The following is a 20,527-nucleotide window of genomic DNA, read 5'->3' as shown; positions in this document are numbered from 1 at the left end:
CTTTATGTTTGCATGGCCACCACGTGGGCATAGGTGTGCCCACAATATGGACAGAAGCAGCAAGGGGAAGGTGAAGCTTGTTATCATCTTTGCTGAGCAAGGGGGACTGATGTAAGAAGCATGCCATCTGTATAGCATAGCATCTTCCATAGAAAGAGGACACAAGAAGACTTGCAAGCTTCAAAACCACCAAGATCCAGACCAGAAGAGGCTGGGCTGTGTATCATCAATGCAGATTAAAATTGATGGCGTGCTCTGAGCCGCAGTCATAATTATTGCAGATGCTGAGGAGGACTGCTGTGAGCTGATTAACTTGTGGGTGTTTGCAGTTGGTGTTTATCCCTTGGAAATGGTGCTGCAGGAGGAAAGCTGACCCTTCCAAGATGCGTTGTGGTTATGAGTACAAACACAGGCTTTTCATCCCTTCACACCCCAGTGTCCTGCAGGAAAGAGCAGGAGTGTGGCTCTGTGGGCTCTGTGGTTTTGGGGACTGCAGTTCCCACTCAGCAATGGCACCTCTGAGGTGCTTTCATGCACTTCCTTCAATGGGGGGTTCAGGCCACAACCTCTTCTCAGATTTTCCCTCAAGATTTATTTATGAAAACTTGTAATCTTCAGTATGACCCTCTCACCCTACTTCTAGTGGGGTTTTTGTTCTGCATGATCTGTTGTTCTCGTGGGTGGGCTCTCACTTGGAGCTGGGACTTGCAGTGTGGGCTGTGCCACATGGAGAGATTGGACAAGCAGCACCCCCAACAACACTAAGCAGTTTTCCTTCGGTGCCAGCATCTTGGATTTTTATTGACAAAACGTTTTCACCACTGAGAGATCCCTTTCCTTATATCACATAAGTGGGTGAGCTCACCTGAACATCACCTGCCTTGAGTCCGTTTCATGGGGAAGGAAAACGAGGGAGCTGTATCCCCTCGCTCTGTGGAGCACAGGTACCCTCTAGTGGTAAAACCTCAGGCATTTTTAGGCAAAAAAGATGACGATTTCACTACTAACTTATCTTCTGTCTTCCTTTTGTACACAAATCTGTGCATCATCTTTAATTGACAGTGGTGTTTTGTTAAATTATATCATAAATTCATGCCTGCAGTTTAAGTAGCCTATGATGTAATGTAATGATGTAATTTCCTTGGACTGCTTTCAGTGTGTTTCGCCTTTCATTAAATCATTGAAATGATGCTTGTGAGCTGATGGGTGACTGAATTTTCACATGGTATAAAGTAGTGGCTGTAATGGAAAGTACCAAGAAGCAGCTGCTCAAGGCTCTAAATGGAGTGTTAGTGGTGGTACCACTGTAAAGGCTGTACTGTGGCAGAGCACAGGTGGCTTATAGTTACTCAAAGGAATCATGTTGTCTTTGTTTAGTTTTTACCAGTTCACTCTTGGGGGTTCAGGACTGCTGGATCATGGGTCTTGGGAAGCCAGGGAGCCACTGGCTTTATAACTGCAAAGTGGGGACAAGGTATGGTGTGACAGAGTAAGCTCAAGGGCATGGCAGGAGCACCACAAAATTGCTACATGAACTGCCAAGTGTCTTGAGCAGCAAGAGTGTGGTTGTAGGTAGATGGCAAGAGACACATTTTGGTCTGTTTCCTGCCAACTACATAACCCATGCTCTAGAGCAAGGCTGGGGAATGGGAAAAGTGAAACTTGACAAAGAAATCCAAAATTATTTAGCATGAGCAAACACATTTATATACTTCTGTTCTAACCTTTCTCGAAATGGCTGATCAGAAGTTTTCCTGGCATAAGAACAGTGAATTTCAGAAAAGCCACAGCAAAGTAATCCTTCAGGGTTTGCTATGATGTATTTCACTGTTGTCTTTTCCTTACATGGAGGGTCCTAGTGGATGCTGCTCAGAGGAAATTCCCTCCAAGAGGCAGAAGGAGCTATCTGGAGTTCACCTCTGTCCTTTCACTCCAGCTGCAAATGAGTCGCACATTCTCAGAATACCTTCTTTAGCCCTAGGTTTTCTCAGACATGAAGGAAAGGAAAACCCAAGTGTGCCGGTTTGGCCAAATGTAGAAATACATCCTCTGAGAGAAGGCAGGTCACCACCCCTCCCCCACCAGGTTCGGGAAAAAATAAATTTTCCTCAAAGGAAATTGAAAGAGATAAAACCTATTTATTTAACAAACACATGGGAAAAGGAAAATAATGCTAAATAATAAAATGTCTCTCTGTGGAGAAAAAAACCTGGGAAAGTGTCAGAGTCCTCCTTGTGGTCTCCTCGGAGCTGGGGCTTGGCCCAGGGCCAGGCCCTCTGTGCCCGGTGGAAAGTCCTCCTGATGTGTTCTGATATTGAAGCAGTCCAGTAGAAAAGGGAGAAAATCCAAAATTCCAGGGAAGGAAAAAAAGTTCAACTCTCAGTCTCTCTCCGGAGAAAAAGAAACTGAACAACTGGTCAGAAACTGACCTGGGAGCAGCAAGCCGGGTGCTTCCTCGCTCCCCTGCCTCAGATGGGGAAAAAAAAAGTCCCTATCTCTGTGTGACCTTGAACAAGCTGCAAACTGCTTTGAAAAAGTTTTGCTCAGTTTTTCCTTTCCCCTCTCAGGCTCAGTTTAGAGGCATAGAAAGGCACAAGAATTAATTTCTGGGCATAGGGCAGCGGTATGGGATACACATCATAAAGTCACCCCAAGACACCAAGGCAGGTTAGAGGACACGAGTTGCTGAGCTGAGCTGAGTCCCTGGTTACTGCCTCCACTCTGCAGGTTCTGGCTCTGTTCATTTCATCCAGTGAAACAAAGTGGAGTTTTACTCAGCAAGAAATGAAATCACACTACAGGAACCAGATTGAAATTCAAAACAGGTATTACACATAAACACAGCTTGATTCTTCACAAGCTTTTTTCCCTGGATGATTTCAGTACCTAATGCCTATCATTTCTTTGATGTACTCTAGCTATGAAAGCAGTGGATCCAGAGCTTTTACAAAGACATCCTTCTAATTTATTCATTAAACTCAAAATATTTCCATGGCCACCTGCCCCTCTGTTCCTGTGGATCAGGTTTTGGAAGCACATTAAAATGCCCATGATCTGGGTACATGAAGTACCAGCATATGAGCTTGCCCCACTTTGCTTCACAGTAATCACTTGTATAAAAGAATTTGAATAGCTTGAACCTGGGAACAGTTTTGCAAACCAGATCAATTAGAATGAATTGGATTTACCAGCAGTGGGAGTTAAATTTTTAGTCAAATCTCTGTGTTCTGGAGCCTCACAAACAGAAAATAACACAGGGGCAGTGATTTATCACACACTTTGTTTACTGGAGAGCAGAAATTTACTCTCTCTTGTTACTCTTTCAAACCTTTTCATCTTTTCATCTGCATAGAAATGATTGCAAAAAGGAAGAAAAACAAAAAGAAATGCAATGCAGTTTTCAAGGGCGGGTTTGTCCTGGTGCTTCATTATAATGAAGTGTTTACTGTTTCCCAGGCCTCAGGGTGTGCCAAGCAGAGCCATTGCACTGTAACTGCAGTGCCATTCTGGGCAGCACACAGCTTGGAATAGACCTCCTGAGCAATAAAATCCTCTGCCATATCAAACAATCCCTTCTGAAAATGCACTATCACCCATTTCATTCTTGAAGAATGTGAGTTAATTAAAGCACGTCTGGCCAGGAACATCCCGACTCAGGTTCTTGCCATGACTGCCAGTTCCCCCAGCTCCATCCTGGTTGAGAACCCTTGATCTTCATAAAAGCCCACCTCACTGCTCGCCAACGGGAAGCAGCCGTCCCTTGGAGGTTTCTACTCAGGATTTTATAGGCAATATCTCCAGTGCAAATACAGAGAGTGTCGCAGCGGGGATTACTGCAACAAGCATATTTCAAACCAGGAGTCCCGTGGAAAGCGAAGTATATATGGACAGATTCGTGGTAGATGTTTCAGAGATGTTTATTTCTCCAGCCGCATGGCCGAGGCCCAGCTCAGGAGCCCTGCAGTCACGGGACCTGAGGGTCCTTGGCCACACCGGGGAACACAAAACAACCAATGGGGAATGAAGCTGAGCAGGGGCAGGGAAACCCCGTGTCTCCCCCCCAGGGCCCCTCTCCCAGGGCTCCATGGCAGGGGGGAAGGGACCCCAACATCTCACCCGTTTTATTTTAATAAAAGGAGAATGAAAACAACTGGATAACAAGAACAGTTTCAAGACAAAACAAGCCACCCTCCTGAGTTTTTAAATGTCTAAACAGATTCTGTGGAACATCTTAAGGCTGACACAAGGGAGACAGAAGTCTCTGGGCATGCTTTGTGGGGAAACTGAGGCAGGAGAGGGTTTAATTTCTTCCCTCCCCCTTTTCATTCCCTCCTCGGCATCGGAGAGGAATTGTAGGGAAATAGAATTGTATAGGGAAGCCATGGGGTGAAAAACGGATTAGGAATAAACTGGGGATAGGGTAAACTTAGGAAAGGGTTCATATTGGGTATAGGGTAAAAGGGGGAAGTAGGTTGTGGGTAGGGAAATTGCTGGGATGGATATTGTTTATAATTTTGTGCATAACGGCTGCCTTTGACGGGAATACCTCCAGGCCCAGTAACATTTGCTGCTTGTAAACCCTTCTTTCCTTGCACTATATCAAACTGTACAACTTCCCCATCTCCTACACTTTGCAGGCAATTTTTAGGGTTATTCCTTTTAATGGCAGTTCTATGGATGAATAGATCTTCCCCTGTATCATCTCGTGTTATAAATCCATAGTTGTTTTTTACATTGTACTATTTCACAGTTCCTGTGACTTTCGTGGCTACAACTCCTCCTATCACGTGCTTGCATGTTTGTCGTGGATGCTGGTCCTGCGTGGCCGCCGCCTCGCCAGCTCCATGGCCTGGGAGCGGTTCCACTCGGCCAACTCCACGCTGCTTTGAGAGTGGCCCCGTTTCGGCGCTGCGCTGCGCTGCGCAGCTTCTCGTGTCGCTGTGGAAACCGCCGCTTCTCCCTCCGCAGGGCTCTCCGAGCCGTGTGCTCAGAGCGGGCTGCCACGCCGATGCCCGGTTCCTGGCTGCTCATGGCCCATGGCACCTGCGACACCTGCAGTGTCGCTCCCTCACTCGCGGTCGCGTGGCCGGGGACCCCGAGACAGGGATGGGGTCCACGATAAGGCGCGCGCTCCCGAGGGGGCCGGGCGTATCCAACACAGGCACCTCTGCCGGCGTGTGCCACAGGGATGGCGGCCACGCGGCCTCGGCCACGGACTATGGCCATCCTTTGCTTTAGGGGTAATAGGACCATATAAATGCTCTTGAATAGCTCCACTGACTACCATGGATCCACGCAAGGCTTCAATCACTAATACATGTTCTGTTTGATCTTTCACTTCCCACAAGATCTCGTCCCAAAAACACCCCTGACAAGATCCAGGAGGTTCAATATCAAAAAGTAACTCTCGAGAAATATCTGAGAAATTTTTGAAAAGCCAGTTAAAAAAAAGTTCTAGATCTCCCGGTTCCAATACTTTCTTATTTTGTTGTTCAAGGATTCCTTTAACTTCTAGGTACATTTCTTTCTGTGGCTCAGAGAGCCCCATTTCCCACGATTCTTCCATAGTCCAGAGAGAATATCCAAACCAAGATGAGAAGAGAGAGGTCTAGAGTGGTTATTTTACTCACGAATCTTCCTCAGGGATCGGTATCTTGCTCGCATTCCTCCACCAGTTTGTCGCAGCGGGGATTACTGCAACAAGCATATTTCAAACCAGGAGTCCCGTGGAAACGAAATATATATAGACAGAGTCATGGTAGATGTTTCAGAGATGTTTATTTCTCCAGCTGCATGGCCGGGGCTCTGCTCAGGAGCCCTGCAGTCACGGGACCCGAGGGTCCTTGGCCACACCAGGGAACACAAAACAACCAATGGGAAATGAGGCTGAGCAGGGGCAGGGAAACCCCGTGTCTCCCCCCCAGGGCCCCTCTCCCAGGGCTCCATGGCAGGGGGAAGGGACCCCAACAAGAGAGGAGTAACAATGCTGTGGGCTTTTTTCTTTTATTTCATTCCAGGTTTCTGATTGTCTTGGGGTGTTTGATCTTAGCTGTCCTGACAACTTTCAAGGAGTATGAGACGGTTTCTGGAGACTGGCTGCTCTTGCTGGTAAGTAAATTGTGGCATCACCCTGGTAAGGCCCTGGAATTGAAATCAGCCCCATCAGCAGGGATGGAAACTTACTACTAACTCTGCATGCAGCGCTGTTGGTCCTGGAGCAGTGACTGTACACTTATATACTGGAGAGTTCACAGTCTATTGTCAACACCAACTGAGTAAAAAGAAAGTGAGGTTCCTGAGCATAAAGAAAATGAGAGGAAAAATCCTAGCCTGAGGCTTTTAAATAATGGCTTTTAGCATTTGTTCCATCAGATTAGCAGTATATTTCCTATTGGCCATGCCAGACCTAAGCACACTTGAAAACTTTTTTGGGGGAATTTTTCAACAGTTTTGATTCATTTTATAGAATCCTACTAATTCTAGTATTTCTTTCAAGGGAGGTCATCAGAGTTGGACTCATGCTTGTGTTCAATAGCAATATAACTGAAATTGCTGCAGGAAGTGTCTCTGAGAGAAAATGTACTCACGGCAAAGGCTGCAGTGGGGATTTCTGCAACAGTCCCCTGCCCCCGGACCCCATGGCAGGGGGAAGGAACCCCAACAGGCAAACACATTCCAGATTACTTGTTCTATAAATTCTGAAGTTCATGCTCAAGACTTTATTTCAGTAAGACCTCTCATTTAGCAAAAGAATTAAAAAATAGGGGAAAACCCTCATTAAATATAAAATGGCAAATTCAACATTTTATGAAAATGACCCTAAAAACGAACTTCCTTTGCTCTCATAGCTATCATAAAATACAGGGCACAATGTCTATCTTAACCTGGCCTTGTTTAAAGCATCCCTTGAGAAACTGCACAGCAAAATTAGTTCCAGGATCTCAATTTCCATTTCCCCTTGTACCCCCAGAGACATATAGATCCAAGCAAGAGCTAAATGCCAAAAGGAATGAAAGGTGAATTCCCTTTGCATGTTCCTTCTAAAAAAGTGCCTGTATGAAAACACCCTCATCCTTCAGGGAATGTGAAACTCGCTTTTGGTCTCTGTTACCCTGCTTAGACGCATCTTTCACATTTGAAAAAGCCTGAGGTTATTTTTCCTTCTCCTGTGCCTGTTTTCATGTGACTCTCTGCAGTTTTCAGAAACACCTGTGGGTAATGAGCATGAGGAAATGTCCCCTTTTCCCTCTTGCCAGCAATTCACAGAGAGGAAAAGTAACCACGTGTCCCAGGCTGCCCTTGGCCCATCTCTGCTGAGCACCTCAGAGAAGCTCTCTGCTCCCCATTCCCTCCCCATGCTTAGAAAGGTTCTGGAGCAAGGTGGAAAATCCCATTCCTTCGTTCACCAGAAATTTAAGGGAACAATATATGCCTTAAATTTGTCTTATATATGTCTTTATCATTGCTTTAAACTTATGACCATGTGAATATCCTGTATCCTGCCCCTGTCTCAACAGATACGGCTGCACGAACAAGCTGCTGGTGGGTGATCCTGGGGGGAGGGTACAGAGTGCACTGGGGACTTTGCAGTCACCACTCACATTTGTCTGCTCATTTTGGAGCAGGAGGTTTTTCTGTGAAGTAATTGCCCTTCCATTAAGGCAGGGTAAGCACTTCACATTTACCCAATGGCAGGGACAAATCCTTCCTGCTGAGTACTTAGCAGGCTGGAAAACTCTGCCCCCCTTTGCCTTGCCTCTGTCATCAACCTCGATTCTCCTCCACTTTTTTCCTCTCTCTCACACATATCCTAACACTTGCACCTCATCTGTTTCCTTCAGCTGTATCCTTGTGTCCAGAATTACTGCAAAAATTTTGTGAGACTAACAATGTAGTTTGTGTCTTGATACAGGAAACTTTTGCCATTTTCATCTTTGGAGCAGAGTTTGCCTTAAGAATCTGGGCTGCTGGCTGTTGCTGTCGCTACAAAGGATGGAGGGGGAGACTCAAATTTGCCAGGAAACCTTTGTGCATGCTGGGTAGGCACATGCTCTCTATTACAGTTTTCCCTATTATGTTCTTTTCCTTCTAAGCCAGTTTGGAGGATATCAAAGAACTGGTGACTGGCAGTGCACAGAACGCTGAAATCAGATCTGGCCTTTATGCCAGTACCTGTGTCCTTCTTGGAGCACTTATTTGAAGTAGCCAGCAATAACAACTAATTTGAGAGACACTTGGCTATTTAGTCAGTGAGAAAAAAATGAATCCTTCTACTCTCCAAATACATTTTCCTTGTCCTGAGTCCCACTGCACTTTTCTTAAGCTCATTCCCAGGAAGACTCTCTCTGCCTTCAGTTTCAAACTACTTGAGATCCCAATTCTATCGCATCTTCCCCAACCTTCTTTCATATTTATGTTGTGTTTTACAATTGTATTGTTGGTCTGCATTTGCAAACAAGTATCATTGTGATATCACCCATATTGTCTTTCAGGCTTGGAAGGCACTGCCTGTAATTATCAACATAATTACTCATTATTCATGTTTGAATACCCTCCTGCAACTCCTCATTTTATCCACAAACAAACCAGCCAACATTTAGGAGATCACTCTGCCCAGAGCACCTGTCATCCCCATTCGTTCACTGATTTTAGGATACCCTCACTTGTTTTGATGCTTTTCAGGCCAAGTACTGGGTTTTTGTTCTCTATTTGTACAGCACATAGCACTCTGGAGAGCCATGGTGCTGCATGAATACAAACCTCTCTTTCCTCTCCCGCGTTTGTTCATCTCATGGGTCTAATGATAGACAAAATTGCAACAAATTTTCTTTGTGCATCTGTGCTATCCTCAATTTAGTAATGCTCCTTTGGGTGCTACTGTTGTACAGATAATTCTTATACTTCTAGTAGGTTTGTGAAGGCAGCAGAGTGTGAGCAAGTGGGATTGATATTGTCTCATGCCTTCTCAGTAGAAGTGTCATCTCACTTCTAAGAATGAATCCTCCTTGATATCTGGGTAAAGAACTGAAGATATCCTGGATTTATTAATATCATCTCTCATTTGTCACTGGTACGAGTTTGTTTCGATAATGATTGGAAGTGAATAAATCTGAAATCCATTCCTTTTGGCTGGAAAGAATATATAAAGACAATTCAAAGACTGAGTACCCAGAGAATGTTTGAAGCCGTTTGGTACCACTTTCTTCTTGTGTGTGTATATAGGTCAAAAAGAAGGGGGAAATAAGGAAAAGAAAGAAAAAAAAAGAAGTTATATAATCAGTTATCAGGAAGTTGTTCCTGTGAGCATTTAAAAAAAATAATAGTAGTACTTGCTTTGAGATTTTAGTGGGAAAACTCAGCCAAAAGAATAAAATGGTAAGTGTACCATCAAACCTGAATTTCTCGTTTGCTGACCTGTTCACTGTGGTGTTCCAGTGGTACAGATGAAGTCAAGGCTGGTTTTCTGTCAGCATTAGGATGCTGTTTCCATGCATCCCTAAGTGAGCTCAGTGTCTCAGGTCTAGTGCATTGATCTGTAAACAGATCCCAAGGCTTTCTGGGAGGTTCTGGTCCTGATACTGACTGTGGCAGGTGCAGATATCTGTTTAGCCGGCAAGAGAAGGCATTTTCAGGCAGCTTCAAAGTTTGCCTAGGGAAATTTGCAGCACAACAAGATGGGATTAAGAAGCAGATGATGGGGCCACTTTTGTTGGCAGGCTTTGTTCTTTTCGCCTTGCAGATATCTTTGTGCTGATTGCCTCAGTGCCAGTGGTTGCTGTTGGGAACCAGGGCAATGTTCTGGCAACATCTCTCAGAAGCCTCCGCTTCCTTCAGATCCTACGGATGCTCCGAATGGACAGGCGGGGCGGCACGTGGAAGCTTTTAGGATCAGCTATTTGTGCACATAGCAAAGTAAGTGAGCAGCTTGCAGGGCTCAGCTGGGGCTTGGGGAGAAAGAGTAAAAGGAAAGAGAGGGGATGCACAGGCACAGCAGTGCCTTGGGGTTGTGTTTAGCAGTTCAAAACACAGTTCTGTTCTTCCAGCTTTATTCCATTTTCCATTCTCTGAACGATTTCTGCCCCTTGTTTTACCTTTCTGTGCTCAATAGTCATGCTGGGAAGTGAGAGCATGTTCATTCCCACACATTACAACAGGAATTTTGCCCTTACTCTGAATGGGAGCAGAGACATCCCTTTTATAGTGTAGGATGCTGAAATCATTGACAAAAATGCCTGTGAACTTGAAACGCCTGTATAGTGGCTTCTCAGACTTGTCTGATCAACAGATGGAAGAGGACTCTGAAGGGGTGGAAAGAGGCTGATTAGCCTGAGAAATGTGCACAGAAATGTGGTTTCAGAGGGATCTACTGGTAAAATTTCTCTTTGGAAGCATAGGTCAGACAATACAGAGATGGACACAGTGGGTACCCAGACACGCAAAAATTTCTAAAGTCATTTTTTCTTGGTCTAACTTGATGCTGTAGTGAGACACACCAGACACACCTATCTTACACCAGACAGATACTTGTGTTCTTGCATTTTCACAAAACATTATTACAAGTTAAATACTATTTGCTTTAAAATCCTCTAGATGAGATTTCTCATCTGCACAGGATGTAGAAAAATTACATATACTCCACTACATACATACTGCTTTTTCTTACCCATGAATGACATTCCTGACATTTTAGGGGGTTTTGAAAGCTAAAATGCCAGCTGGCACAGCATATTTAGACTTTGCTTCTGTGTAGGGGCTGATGGGGATACCCAACGTGCTACATTTCTTACCAACTTCTGCTTCTTCATCATATAAACTTGCTACAAGACAGGTGGCAGATAAACACTTATGTCAAAAATGTTTCTCAGGAAACAGATCATGGAAGAAGTCTATGTACCAAGACATTGTTTAGAAATTGTTAAAGATTCATTGTGTCAGATTTCATTCAAATGTTACTTGTTTGGTTCCCCATCAGGCACTTTTAGACCTCAGCTGGCTGAGGGAGATTAGAAAGGGTTGTGAGAACTTTTCTTTACTGGAGACAATGATGAAACAATTTTGCTAACAATTTCCTGTTGTGCTTGCACACCAGAAATTAGCTAAGAAAGTTTTTCACTTTTCTCAGGATTCAATCACAAAGTTCTCAGCTGCAACATTTTTTCTTTTTTTGTCCTAATACAGTTCTCATAAAATGAATTGGAATATTGATTTTTTTACCTACTTTTGAAGATCTTAAAAAAACCTGTTTCTGCCTTGTTTCAGATATTGCTGGGATTTTAACTTGGGTGGCTGCATGTCCCACCTCAGTGGGATTAGACACACACTCCACTTTAGTCATTGTCTCTAAAACACTGAAGTTCGGGGTTTGTTTGCACACGGATTATTTTCAAGGTCTGTTATTGCATGAATTCATGTTGAAAACATCATTCATAATGGAATCTGTTTTGATATGGATGAAGAGATGGAAGTGCATCCTGCAGCCTTGTCTCTCTGGAGGTTGGGAGAGGGCAGAGATGTTGATTTGCTTGCTAAGACTGACCAAGCCCAGGGGCAGAAGGAACAGGAAGAGTCAAGGTCGGGGACAGAGCCCTGCAGCCCTCTGTGCCATGAGTGCAGCTAAGCCCTTAACCCAGCTTTATGCAGAACTGTAACTGCAGGTTCCTGCAGGCTGCTCCTAAGGAAGACTCCATGTAAGGGCAAATTCCTGTAAATCTCTGCATTATTTCCCACTAAGTGCTGAGATGGGCTGGACATGGATGTGACCAAAGCCAGCAGTGACACCTCTGCTGTTATCCTCTGTGCTTCTCTCTCTTCCTGATGTTTACTCTGCCACTGTGGATATTGAGGCTCTTTTCAGCCCTTCCATGTTTATCTGTTTCTTTTGCAGGAACTCATCACTGCTTGGTACATCGGGTTCCTGACACTCATCTTATCCTCATTTCTTGTTTATCTGGTTGAAAAAGATGTTCCAGAAAAAGATGCTAATGGGGTGGAGATGAAAGAGGAGTTTGAAACCTATGCAGATGCACTGTGGTGGGGGCTGGTAAGTGACTCCAAAAATACCTTATACCCTTCTGCAAAACTTCATATGCAAGAAGAGATGAAGTTTTAGAGATCACAGTGCAAGTGCTGCTATATTTGGGTTAAAGGCACATTACCCATGTAACATTACCAAAGTAGGGGTGCCCCTACAACCAATTAACAGAATCTACAAACCTGTTGATTTTCAGGTTGATTTTCAGACAAAGGTCCTTAGGTGCTTAAACCTCCTTCAGAAATCAAACTATGTTCCTGGTGTCTGGGAAGCCTCTCTTTTAGAGGAGCATCTCTTCAGGCATAAGAAAGTATGGGAGACTGAGCTCTCATGCCAGCAGTTTCCTGCCTGTGAGAGCTGTGCCCCTCAGAAAATGGCAGAACCAGAGCTGGCCAATGGATGGGTCTGTTGGGCTATCAAAGAGCACCAAACATTTGGGCAGTTGAGGCAGACACTCATGGAAGTTTGGTTCCTAAGGACCCAGTGACTGAAGATGTCTCTGCGTTCAGATGCAGAAAGTAGAAAAATATTCCTGGAAAGGTTAACTCAATAATTCTTGTGTCTTCCATGTATTCCCCAAAGATCAGGAAATGCCACTTGTGGTAGGATGCTGAACAAGAGGGACCTTTGATATCTCTGTTCTTGTCTTTTCTGATGAAGAGAGGACCATTAGTTTGCACCACTACTCATTCAATCACAGAATGTTCCTGCCATTCCAGAACTCATGTGGCTTTGCTACTGATAGTCAAGGAAGTCTATGTCATGCTGTGACTAAAATTCAGCAGCTTATTTTTTATTTAATGTAGTTCACTCATAAATGTAAGATACCCCCCTTCCCCCATTATTAGTCAAAAGATACCAAGTGTTGCATAGAACACCTGGATGTTTTCATATCTTTTTACATCCAGCACATTGTGCTATTGTGGTCAGAAAAAGTACACAGTTGGAGATTAACAATTGTGCTGGAAAGGAGCAAGTTTTCACAAAATCATCTTTGTTTTAAAAAGACCAGGACTTCAGGTAGAGTTAGTCCTGGCTTACTGTTAGGGGTTTGCAAGCTGCTAACTGGCAAATCCCATTCCTAACTATGCACTGATGGTGGGCAGGAGGCTCATGTGGAGTTCTCTTGCTTCAAATGCATCCAAAAGAGGCAGCAGCTTTGAGACTAAATCCATTCTCTGTGCAATGCCTTGGGACTATGATGCCACCAATAAAACTGGTTGGCCCATAATCAAGATCTTATTTCACAAAGCTGGGCAAAAGCACCCATAGGGCTAAGTGAGTTATGCAGCTATCATGGTGACATTGACACAGAGCTGTTGGCTTTGTTTTTCTTACGTCAAGTCCTGGTCCTTCTGCCCCCAGATCACCCTCGCTACGATTGGATACGGCGACAAGACCCCCAAAACATGGGAGGGACGGCTGATTGCAGCCACATTCTCTCTCATTGGAGTATCTTTCTTTGCTCTTCCTGCAGTAAGTACCTTCCCCTCCTCTGTTAGACCCAGCCCAGCGCTGTACACTTGCAAAAAGAAGGTAAAGTTAACAAAGTCACCAGTGGAACCAAATCCCTTTTTAAGAAGCACTCCAGAGACTTGAGCGGGTCTGTATCAGTAAATGGAACTTCTTTCTTCCCAACCTTGCACAGAGCCTATTGTGAATAATACATTACCCCAATACTCCTCCAGTCACTATGTGGGCATTGTCTGACTGTGCTAGTTGGCACAGGAGAAAATTAATCCAGCAAGTGAACAATCTGGCAAACCACAAGGCAGTTCATGAGACTGTACACTGGCAAGTGGTAGTTTACTGGTGTTGACAAGACATATTTTAAAAGTCTTTAGGGCCCACTATTTTAATAATTAGTATTGGGGGCACATTTCATTATTTGCAAAGTCCTCAGATAAGAATGGGACAAGATCTGACTGAGATGGGCTGAACAGCAACAGAAATTGTCCCAATCCCAGATTTTAGGATATTTTTCCTTTAGATCCAGACTTGGAAAGAATTTCACAGAGGATGACAAGTCCTGTATACCCAAATCCAAAGTATGTTTTAGCACAGCTCTTGTATCACACAAGCAGAGTTTCACTCTACCCTGAGTGGAAAGTAACACAGCACCCGGCCACCTCCAGCTTAGAAAGGCAGTTGACATTCAAGAAGTCTGTAGAGGACCTCAAAATGATTTAATGATTTGGTGTGGCTGTGGTCCTTGAGAGGATCATGACAACCTCCTGTCTCATGAGTGGGGCAGCAGGAAAGGCATGGGAACTGCACAACGATTCCATGTAGCCATCTCCACCCACAGACCTGCTTCCTCTCATCATTAATCCCTTTTTTTCTGAGTAAGAAATATCTAAAATCTTGCATCACTCTATCCTTTCAGGGCATTTTGGGATCAGGGCTGGCATTGAAGGTCCAGGAGCAACATCGTCAAAAACATTTTGAGAAAAGAAGAAAGCCGGCAGCTGAGCTCATTCAGGTTTGCAGCCACTTTCCTCTTCCTTGAAAAAGTTTTGTGCATGAAGGCTGCTGCATCATGTTAACCAGGGCCACCACTCCTCCCCTGCCCAAATTCTCAATTCCCATTGGAGGGGGTGAGAAGGCGTTTTTGTCAGTTTTTAACACTGAGCTAGATAATCCAGAGGCCCTTGCAGTTTTGAGAAGTCTTTCAACTCCCAGAATATCTTTCAGAAGAACTGTGTCTTTTGAAGAAAGGGTCTCATCTGCTAGCTTCTGGAAACCACCTGGCTTCTGCATCAGTGCCACAAAATCAAAGAAAACAAGTTGTTGAAAATGCATTCTTTCCAAACTCCAGATTTTTTCAATTCCCCTCAGAAAATATTTTTCTGTGCAAACAGAGTTATGCTGTTATTGATGTGAAAACAGCAATAGAAGTAACACAATAGACAGTGACAGTTTCTATCAAGGCAAATAACATAAATAATGTGTGGGTTTTAAAAACTAAAACACACCCTGTATCTTCTGTTTTGTCACTGGATGATCCAAAAATTCAATGGGAAGATAGTCCTTAACTCACTTGGTCTTCCATTATGGGCTCTGTTATGAATTTGGGACATTAAGCTTAAAATCATTAGTCTGTGTGCTGACAAATTTGAGACGATTTACTCTCACTAGGTATGGAGCACATCCTGATGGCAGTGAAGTAAATGGCAGCATTTTCACAGAGGGACAGAGAAAGTTTCTGTGATATCAAATTGAAGCATTGGTGCTCAGGATCAAACCAGTCCTCAGGAGAAACAGACTGAGTGGCATTAAAATTAATTACTGTTCTCATTAAAAACATGCTTTAGCAAACAGAGGGGGCTGCAGGCATGAATTGTGAATGGAATTCACCTTTTAAATTACAGCATCTCCCCTCACCAGGTAGCTTATTTAGCTAAAGTGGATTTTAGGTATGTGCTTAGAGAAATTTTTTTGGAGAATTTTAATTTGAACTAAATGCTGGAGTAGAAAATTGCTCAGCAAAATTTCCTCTGATGATACGTTAGGAGGCAAGTCCAGCAGTGCTTGAAGCTCTTTTAGATGTACCAGAGAGGACAATAAAACCAGTTAAGTCTAATGTAATGTCATGTTCTGTTGGTGGTTCTCTCCATGTCCTATCTCCTTTAACAGCCCTCCCAAATCATAATCAAGTGTCAATAGTTTTTCCATACAGTGACACTCATTTGGTATGGCTGATTAGTAATTAATTTCCAGATAATCACTCAGGTGCATTGTTATGTTCTTTGAGACAGTCTGGCTGCAGTCAGCTGGGAAATAACCTAACACTAATTATTTCCTCTCCCTTGTAATTCAGGCTGCCTGGAGATACTATGCTACTAACCCCAACAGGATTGATTTAGTCGCTACCTGGAGGTTTTATGAATCAATTGTATCATTTCCATTTTTCAGGTAAGTGCATTGTCCCCCTCTCCATCATCATTTTCTGTGAAGTATCAGTCAGGACAGGGTACACATAGACTTTATATATGTGTCAACAAGGCTTTCGTAGGTAACACATAGTTTCCAGAAAACTCTTCTGAGGAAGAGGAGTCTTTTTTGAGGTGGTGGTTTAATTTCAGTCACCACTTCTGAGTTCAATGAAAGCGTTCCATACATAAGGACATTCAGATATAACAGATGTTTATGTGTTTATAGCAATTAGGCTGATCCTCACTCTCCTTGCTGGTCAAACAGGCACCTTTCTCACATTTAGGTCTTAACATTTTAAAATGTTTTAAAAAACCTATACAGCCCTATGAAAAGCCAAGACTTTTAGCTACAGACTATGAGCTACTAATAATGGGCATTAGGTGTCTAAGTTAGTGCTTTAAACTTTTTTCTGGACTTGCTGTTGTGCCTCATTCTGAAAAAGTGCCCTTAAACTTCTTTTTGACTCAGAGGTCTCCACGTGTAGTTGTGCTCACTGCACTGCTACTGAAGCTCCAGCTGTTGTTCAAAACTGATTTGAAATGTTTCAGACTCCTGCTTTCTCAAAGGGAAAATTACAAACACTCACCCTTTCTTTGTTTTATCTTTAGAATTGATTTCATGTACTTCAAAAAGGAAACCTCTACAAAAAAAACCCAAAAAAACCCAACACCATAAGTGTTTAATTAAGGTTCAGTACATTTCTTTCCTTTTCTTTATCTCTTCTCACTTCTATTTCCACATTTTCCATTACAGAGTAATGTCTTCAGGGTTTCTTGACTGCAGGGTTTTTTTGGATAATAATTCTCAGACTCACAAGGAGTCTGGACTCATTATTGTGACTTCAAGCTTCCTCATTGTATGTAGGTTCTTCTGTGATTCAAATGCAACATGTAATTAATTGGTGTTTTGTAAATAAGGTCCTGGGAGAGAGGGCAGGGGAGATCACTTCTCACCAAGGACTGGATTGCCAATCTAAGCAGCACAGATTGGTTTCAGGAATCTATATCACTTTTTTTTTGCTTTATGGTTAGTTGAAAATGTAGCTTTTATTCCACTTTCTCTGTCAGTTACGGTCACAGAACAAAACATGTATAAGGTATTCACAGTAGATTAGCAATTTATGTTTTAAAAATATGCTGAATTTATTATGTGATTCTTCTCTCCTTGCTTTCTTGTAATGCATCCTCTCTTCTATAAAAGGAAAGAGCAATTGGATGGTACTGCCAGGTATGTAGCTGCCATTATTATATATATATATATGTTTTAATTCAGCTGTTGGAGGATGCAAGCTATATAGTTCCTTGTGGATTCATGAGCTGTTAACTAAAACGTGCTACTAACACCACAGGTAATCAGTAAAAATTATTAACAAATCCATTTCCTGACTGCTTCCTGACAATACAGCTAACATGCTAACTGTACAAAGGCAGTGTTGCTTGCTGATTGTCTGTAAACAGCTTTATTGTTTGTTATGACTAATCATGGTCTAGATTTCTCCTGATCCATGCTGTAGAGCCAGGGTTTATCATCCAGGCTGTTCTGGGACGAATTCAAGATTCTGGTTGCTGTTGTTGCTCCACAGTCATGCACAGAGCAATGTTGTGTGAGTCGGTGTCAGTTCGACATGTTCAAAGATTTCTTGACAATGAAGATGGGTGTCTAAAATGGAACAGCAGGATAGTCAGTCTCTCTGGTGGTACTGTAAAAGCTATATTAGGTTTGAAGCCCTGGTCCCTCCCCTGCTGAAAAAAATGGGAATACTCCCTATCACACAAGGGAATTTCCAAGTAAAGAGAAAGAAGGAATCATCAATCCTAGTACTGGTCAGTCACTGAAGACTACAACAGAGCAGCCACTGTCAGTCAACCTGCAAGGTCTCAAATGGAAAGTATATATTTATAGCTCTCTTTAGCTAAGTGGAAGAGTCAAATGCACATACAATAATTGTAAGTCAAAACTTAATGTTAAACTGCTATAAGGGGGTGACCCGCAATGAATTCAATAGCAATTAAAGGATAAATAGATTGACAAACTCATGCTGAAGCTACTTTCATTTGCATCCCCATTTACAGCGCAGAGAAAAGGAACAAGAATTGTAGCAATATTTGAAAACAGTAAGCCAGAAGTCAGGTCTCAGTTCCAGTCCCTGGCCTGAAGAAAAATTATGTTCCTCGTTTTGTTTTTTAAATATTTCATGCAACACATGACAACTTCAATAAAGGAAGGGGAACAAAAAAAATAAAGATTAACACTTGCTCTTCTATGAATTTTTTGGGTTCAAGCTTCATTTAGCAGAAAATAAGAACCTATCCCACGTTTTCTAACAATACAGGCAAGTGCTCTAGTGGCAAAATATTGGGAAAGGATATCTTCCTCCTCTTGCCAACAAAATCATGAACTCACCTGCCCCTCCTCAAAGACTGACTGGGTGGGTGGTACCCAGTTTCTGAACCCCCACGGAGCGTAAGTACATTACAACCATGGAACTGCCCAGGCTAAGCAGTCATGAGCAAGCTCAGTTGCATTAATGCAGATGCCTAGAGATTTTAGCCCTCTCCAGCATTGGTAACAGCTGAATTTTCGTCTTTAATATGTAGGGGAAGAGCTTAGGAGCTGAAATCCTTTTGAGTATGTAATTCCATACCTTGAGTCAAAATGTTCTGGCTGAGATGCAGCAGCAGATTAAAATTAGGTAAGAGAATGACTGCTGCAGTTTACCGCTGGTCACAGCCCCGCTAGTTCCTGCACCTGTAGCAGTTTGTGGAGTAGCTTCTGAGTTACTGTAGCTTTCAGGACTATAGAAATTATTTTATATTGACACACTGAATTAAAAATGGAAAAGTATGACTCACAGCTCAAAATCTTTTAAACTATAATCCCAAGGCCCCTCATTCTAGCTGGATATATCTTAGTTTTATTTTGTTATATATGTAATAACCCTCAGCAAAATCATTAGTACACCTGCATGGGAGCCTTCTTGCTAGCAGGAATGTGTTTATGGCATGAAGCATTCAATTAAAGGGATTGGAAACCCTCCAGGTAAACAGACATATAATGGTACTTGTGGGAACATCCATTGACTTCAGTAGAAATGGGATTGAGTCATAAAATCTGGTTGTTTTGACAGTACCACCTCCCATCTCTCATAAAACTCTTATTTACAAACCAGAATATTAAAAAAAAAAAGGAAAAAAATCTTCTTCCTCCTACAGTGATTTAGCATAGAAATTATTTCTTGTACTCCACTGAAGTTTGTGCTTTGACTGTATTGAAATAAATGAGCAATAAGGGAGCGTGGTTCTAATGGGAGAGCAGGCCATAAGTGGCCCCAGTCTCCAGGTTCTTCCATCAGTTAAGTACTTAAAGAGAAAGCTGCTGTAGTAATCAATGGCACTCTCTGATCTGTGGTTGACAAAGGAGAGAGAAGAATTGGTCCAAAGCTTTCACAGAAGCTTTTAATAAACTAAAAAAGAGGCCTGGCTGTGTCAAAATTTGAGGATGGGAAGTGGCAGGGTTTCTATGGAGTAGTGTAAAAGCTCTTTAGGAACTCCACAATTCTAGAGTTGACCTCTGTGACAGATCCTTCTAGGATCTCTCTTAGATCAGGAGAGAAGCAGGAGCTGTCATCATGATGAAGTCACAGACAGATATAGGTCCTTGTTCTTAGACCATTTGGGAAGAACACAGGGGTCAAAAATGAGTGGAAAAGTCCATTCCAGAAGCTGGATCCAAAGGCAAGGCTGCAAGGCAGGACTTCTCGTAGTGGAAAATCAAGTAAAGTTTGGCAGCAGCCCAAGGCTTTATTGAAGCTCCCTTTAAACTAAAACTGTGAAGATATGAGATATGGTGAAGAGGACATTGCACTGCCCTGGAACTCAAGTCTGTCCTGTAAACAGTGAAGGGAAGTGGTAGTTATGATGCTGCTCTTTAAGAGCAGCATCTTCCCTATGGGCCCTGTATAGTCCCCCCAAACCAGGAGGAACTGGGGCTGTGCTCTCTGTGCCTCGCTGATGGTGAGTTTACTGACTTCATGCCAGAGGTGCCACTGGCTTTTTCTTCCTTAATCTATGCCTAAACTTCACAGCCCTATGAAATCTCAGGTAGCAATTGCTTTTCTCCCTGTATTGCAAAGCCTTTTCATCAATTAATCTCTCAAGAAGGGAGATTTATGAGAAAGAGTTACTAATGCTCAATTCTGCTGGAGTGCAGTGAGTCTTTTAGCCAGCATTTGGGAGCCTGACCCACATTTAGGATGGGCATTTGCTTGCTGGACATTTTGTTTATTCTGGACCAAATTTTTATGTCTGTGTTTGGGGAATGAATATTGAGGCCTGATTTTTCAGTGCTGCTGTTAGCAGCTGTTCCACTGATTTTGACTAATGTTGAAACTTGTATGTACAGGCACTTAAGTGAAGAATTTTGAACTTTCTCCTAGAGTCTTGTTCCTAATCCTCATTGTCCAGCTGCAGAACTAGACATCAGGAGAGCATGTATATTCCTAGACCTATTATTATGTGATTGCAGAAAAGTAATTTATCCCTGTTTCCTTAACTCTACAAG

At 42.9% G+C, this 20,527-nt stretch overlaps 1 protein-coding gene across 4 annotated transcripts in view; it reads left to right on the top strand.

The window, feature by feature from the left end:
* The window catches only part of KCNQ3 (potassium voltage-gated channel subfamily Q member 3), a 203,728-nt gene that overhangs the window by 161,157 nt on the left and 22,044 nt on the right, over window positions 1-20,527 (top strand). For all 4 annotated transcript variants that reach the window (XM_032133668.1, XM_032133653.1, XM_032133643.1 and 1 more), the window contains exons 2-9: window positions 6,018-6,108; window positions 7,913-8,039; window positions 9,740-9,912; window positions 11,885-12,040; window positions 13,397-13,507; window positions 14,418-14,513; window positions 15,852-15,946; window positions 17,168-17,194. In XM_032133668.1, the coding sequence (XP_031989559.1) occupies window positions 6,018-6,108; window positions 7,913-8,039; window positions 9,740-9,912; window positions 11,885-12,040; window positions 13,397-13,507; window positions 14,418-14,513; window positions 15,852-15,946; window positions 17,168-17,194 (876 nt within the window). The remainder of the gene's footprint in view (window positions 1-6,017; window positions 6,109-7,912; window positions 8,040-9,739; window positions 9,913-11,884; window positions 12,041-13,396; window positions 13,508-14,417; window positions 14,514-15,851; window positions 15,947-17,167; window positions 17,195-20,527) is intronic.

This window comes from Corvus moneduloides, chromosome 1, assembly GCF_009650955.1.
Source record: "Corvus moneduloides isolate bCorMon1 chromosome 1, bCorMon1.pri, whole genome shotgun sequence".
Lineage (NCBI taxonomy): Eukaryota > Metazoa > Chordata > Aves > Passeriformes > Corvidae > Corvus > Corvus moneduloides.
Note: the sequence above shows the minus strand (reverse complement) of the source record. Positions and strands in the feature narration are given on the sequence as shown.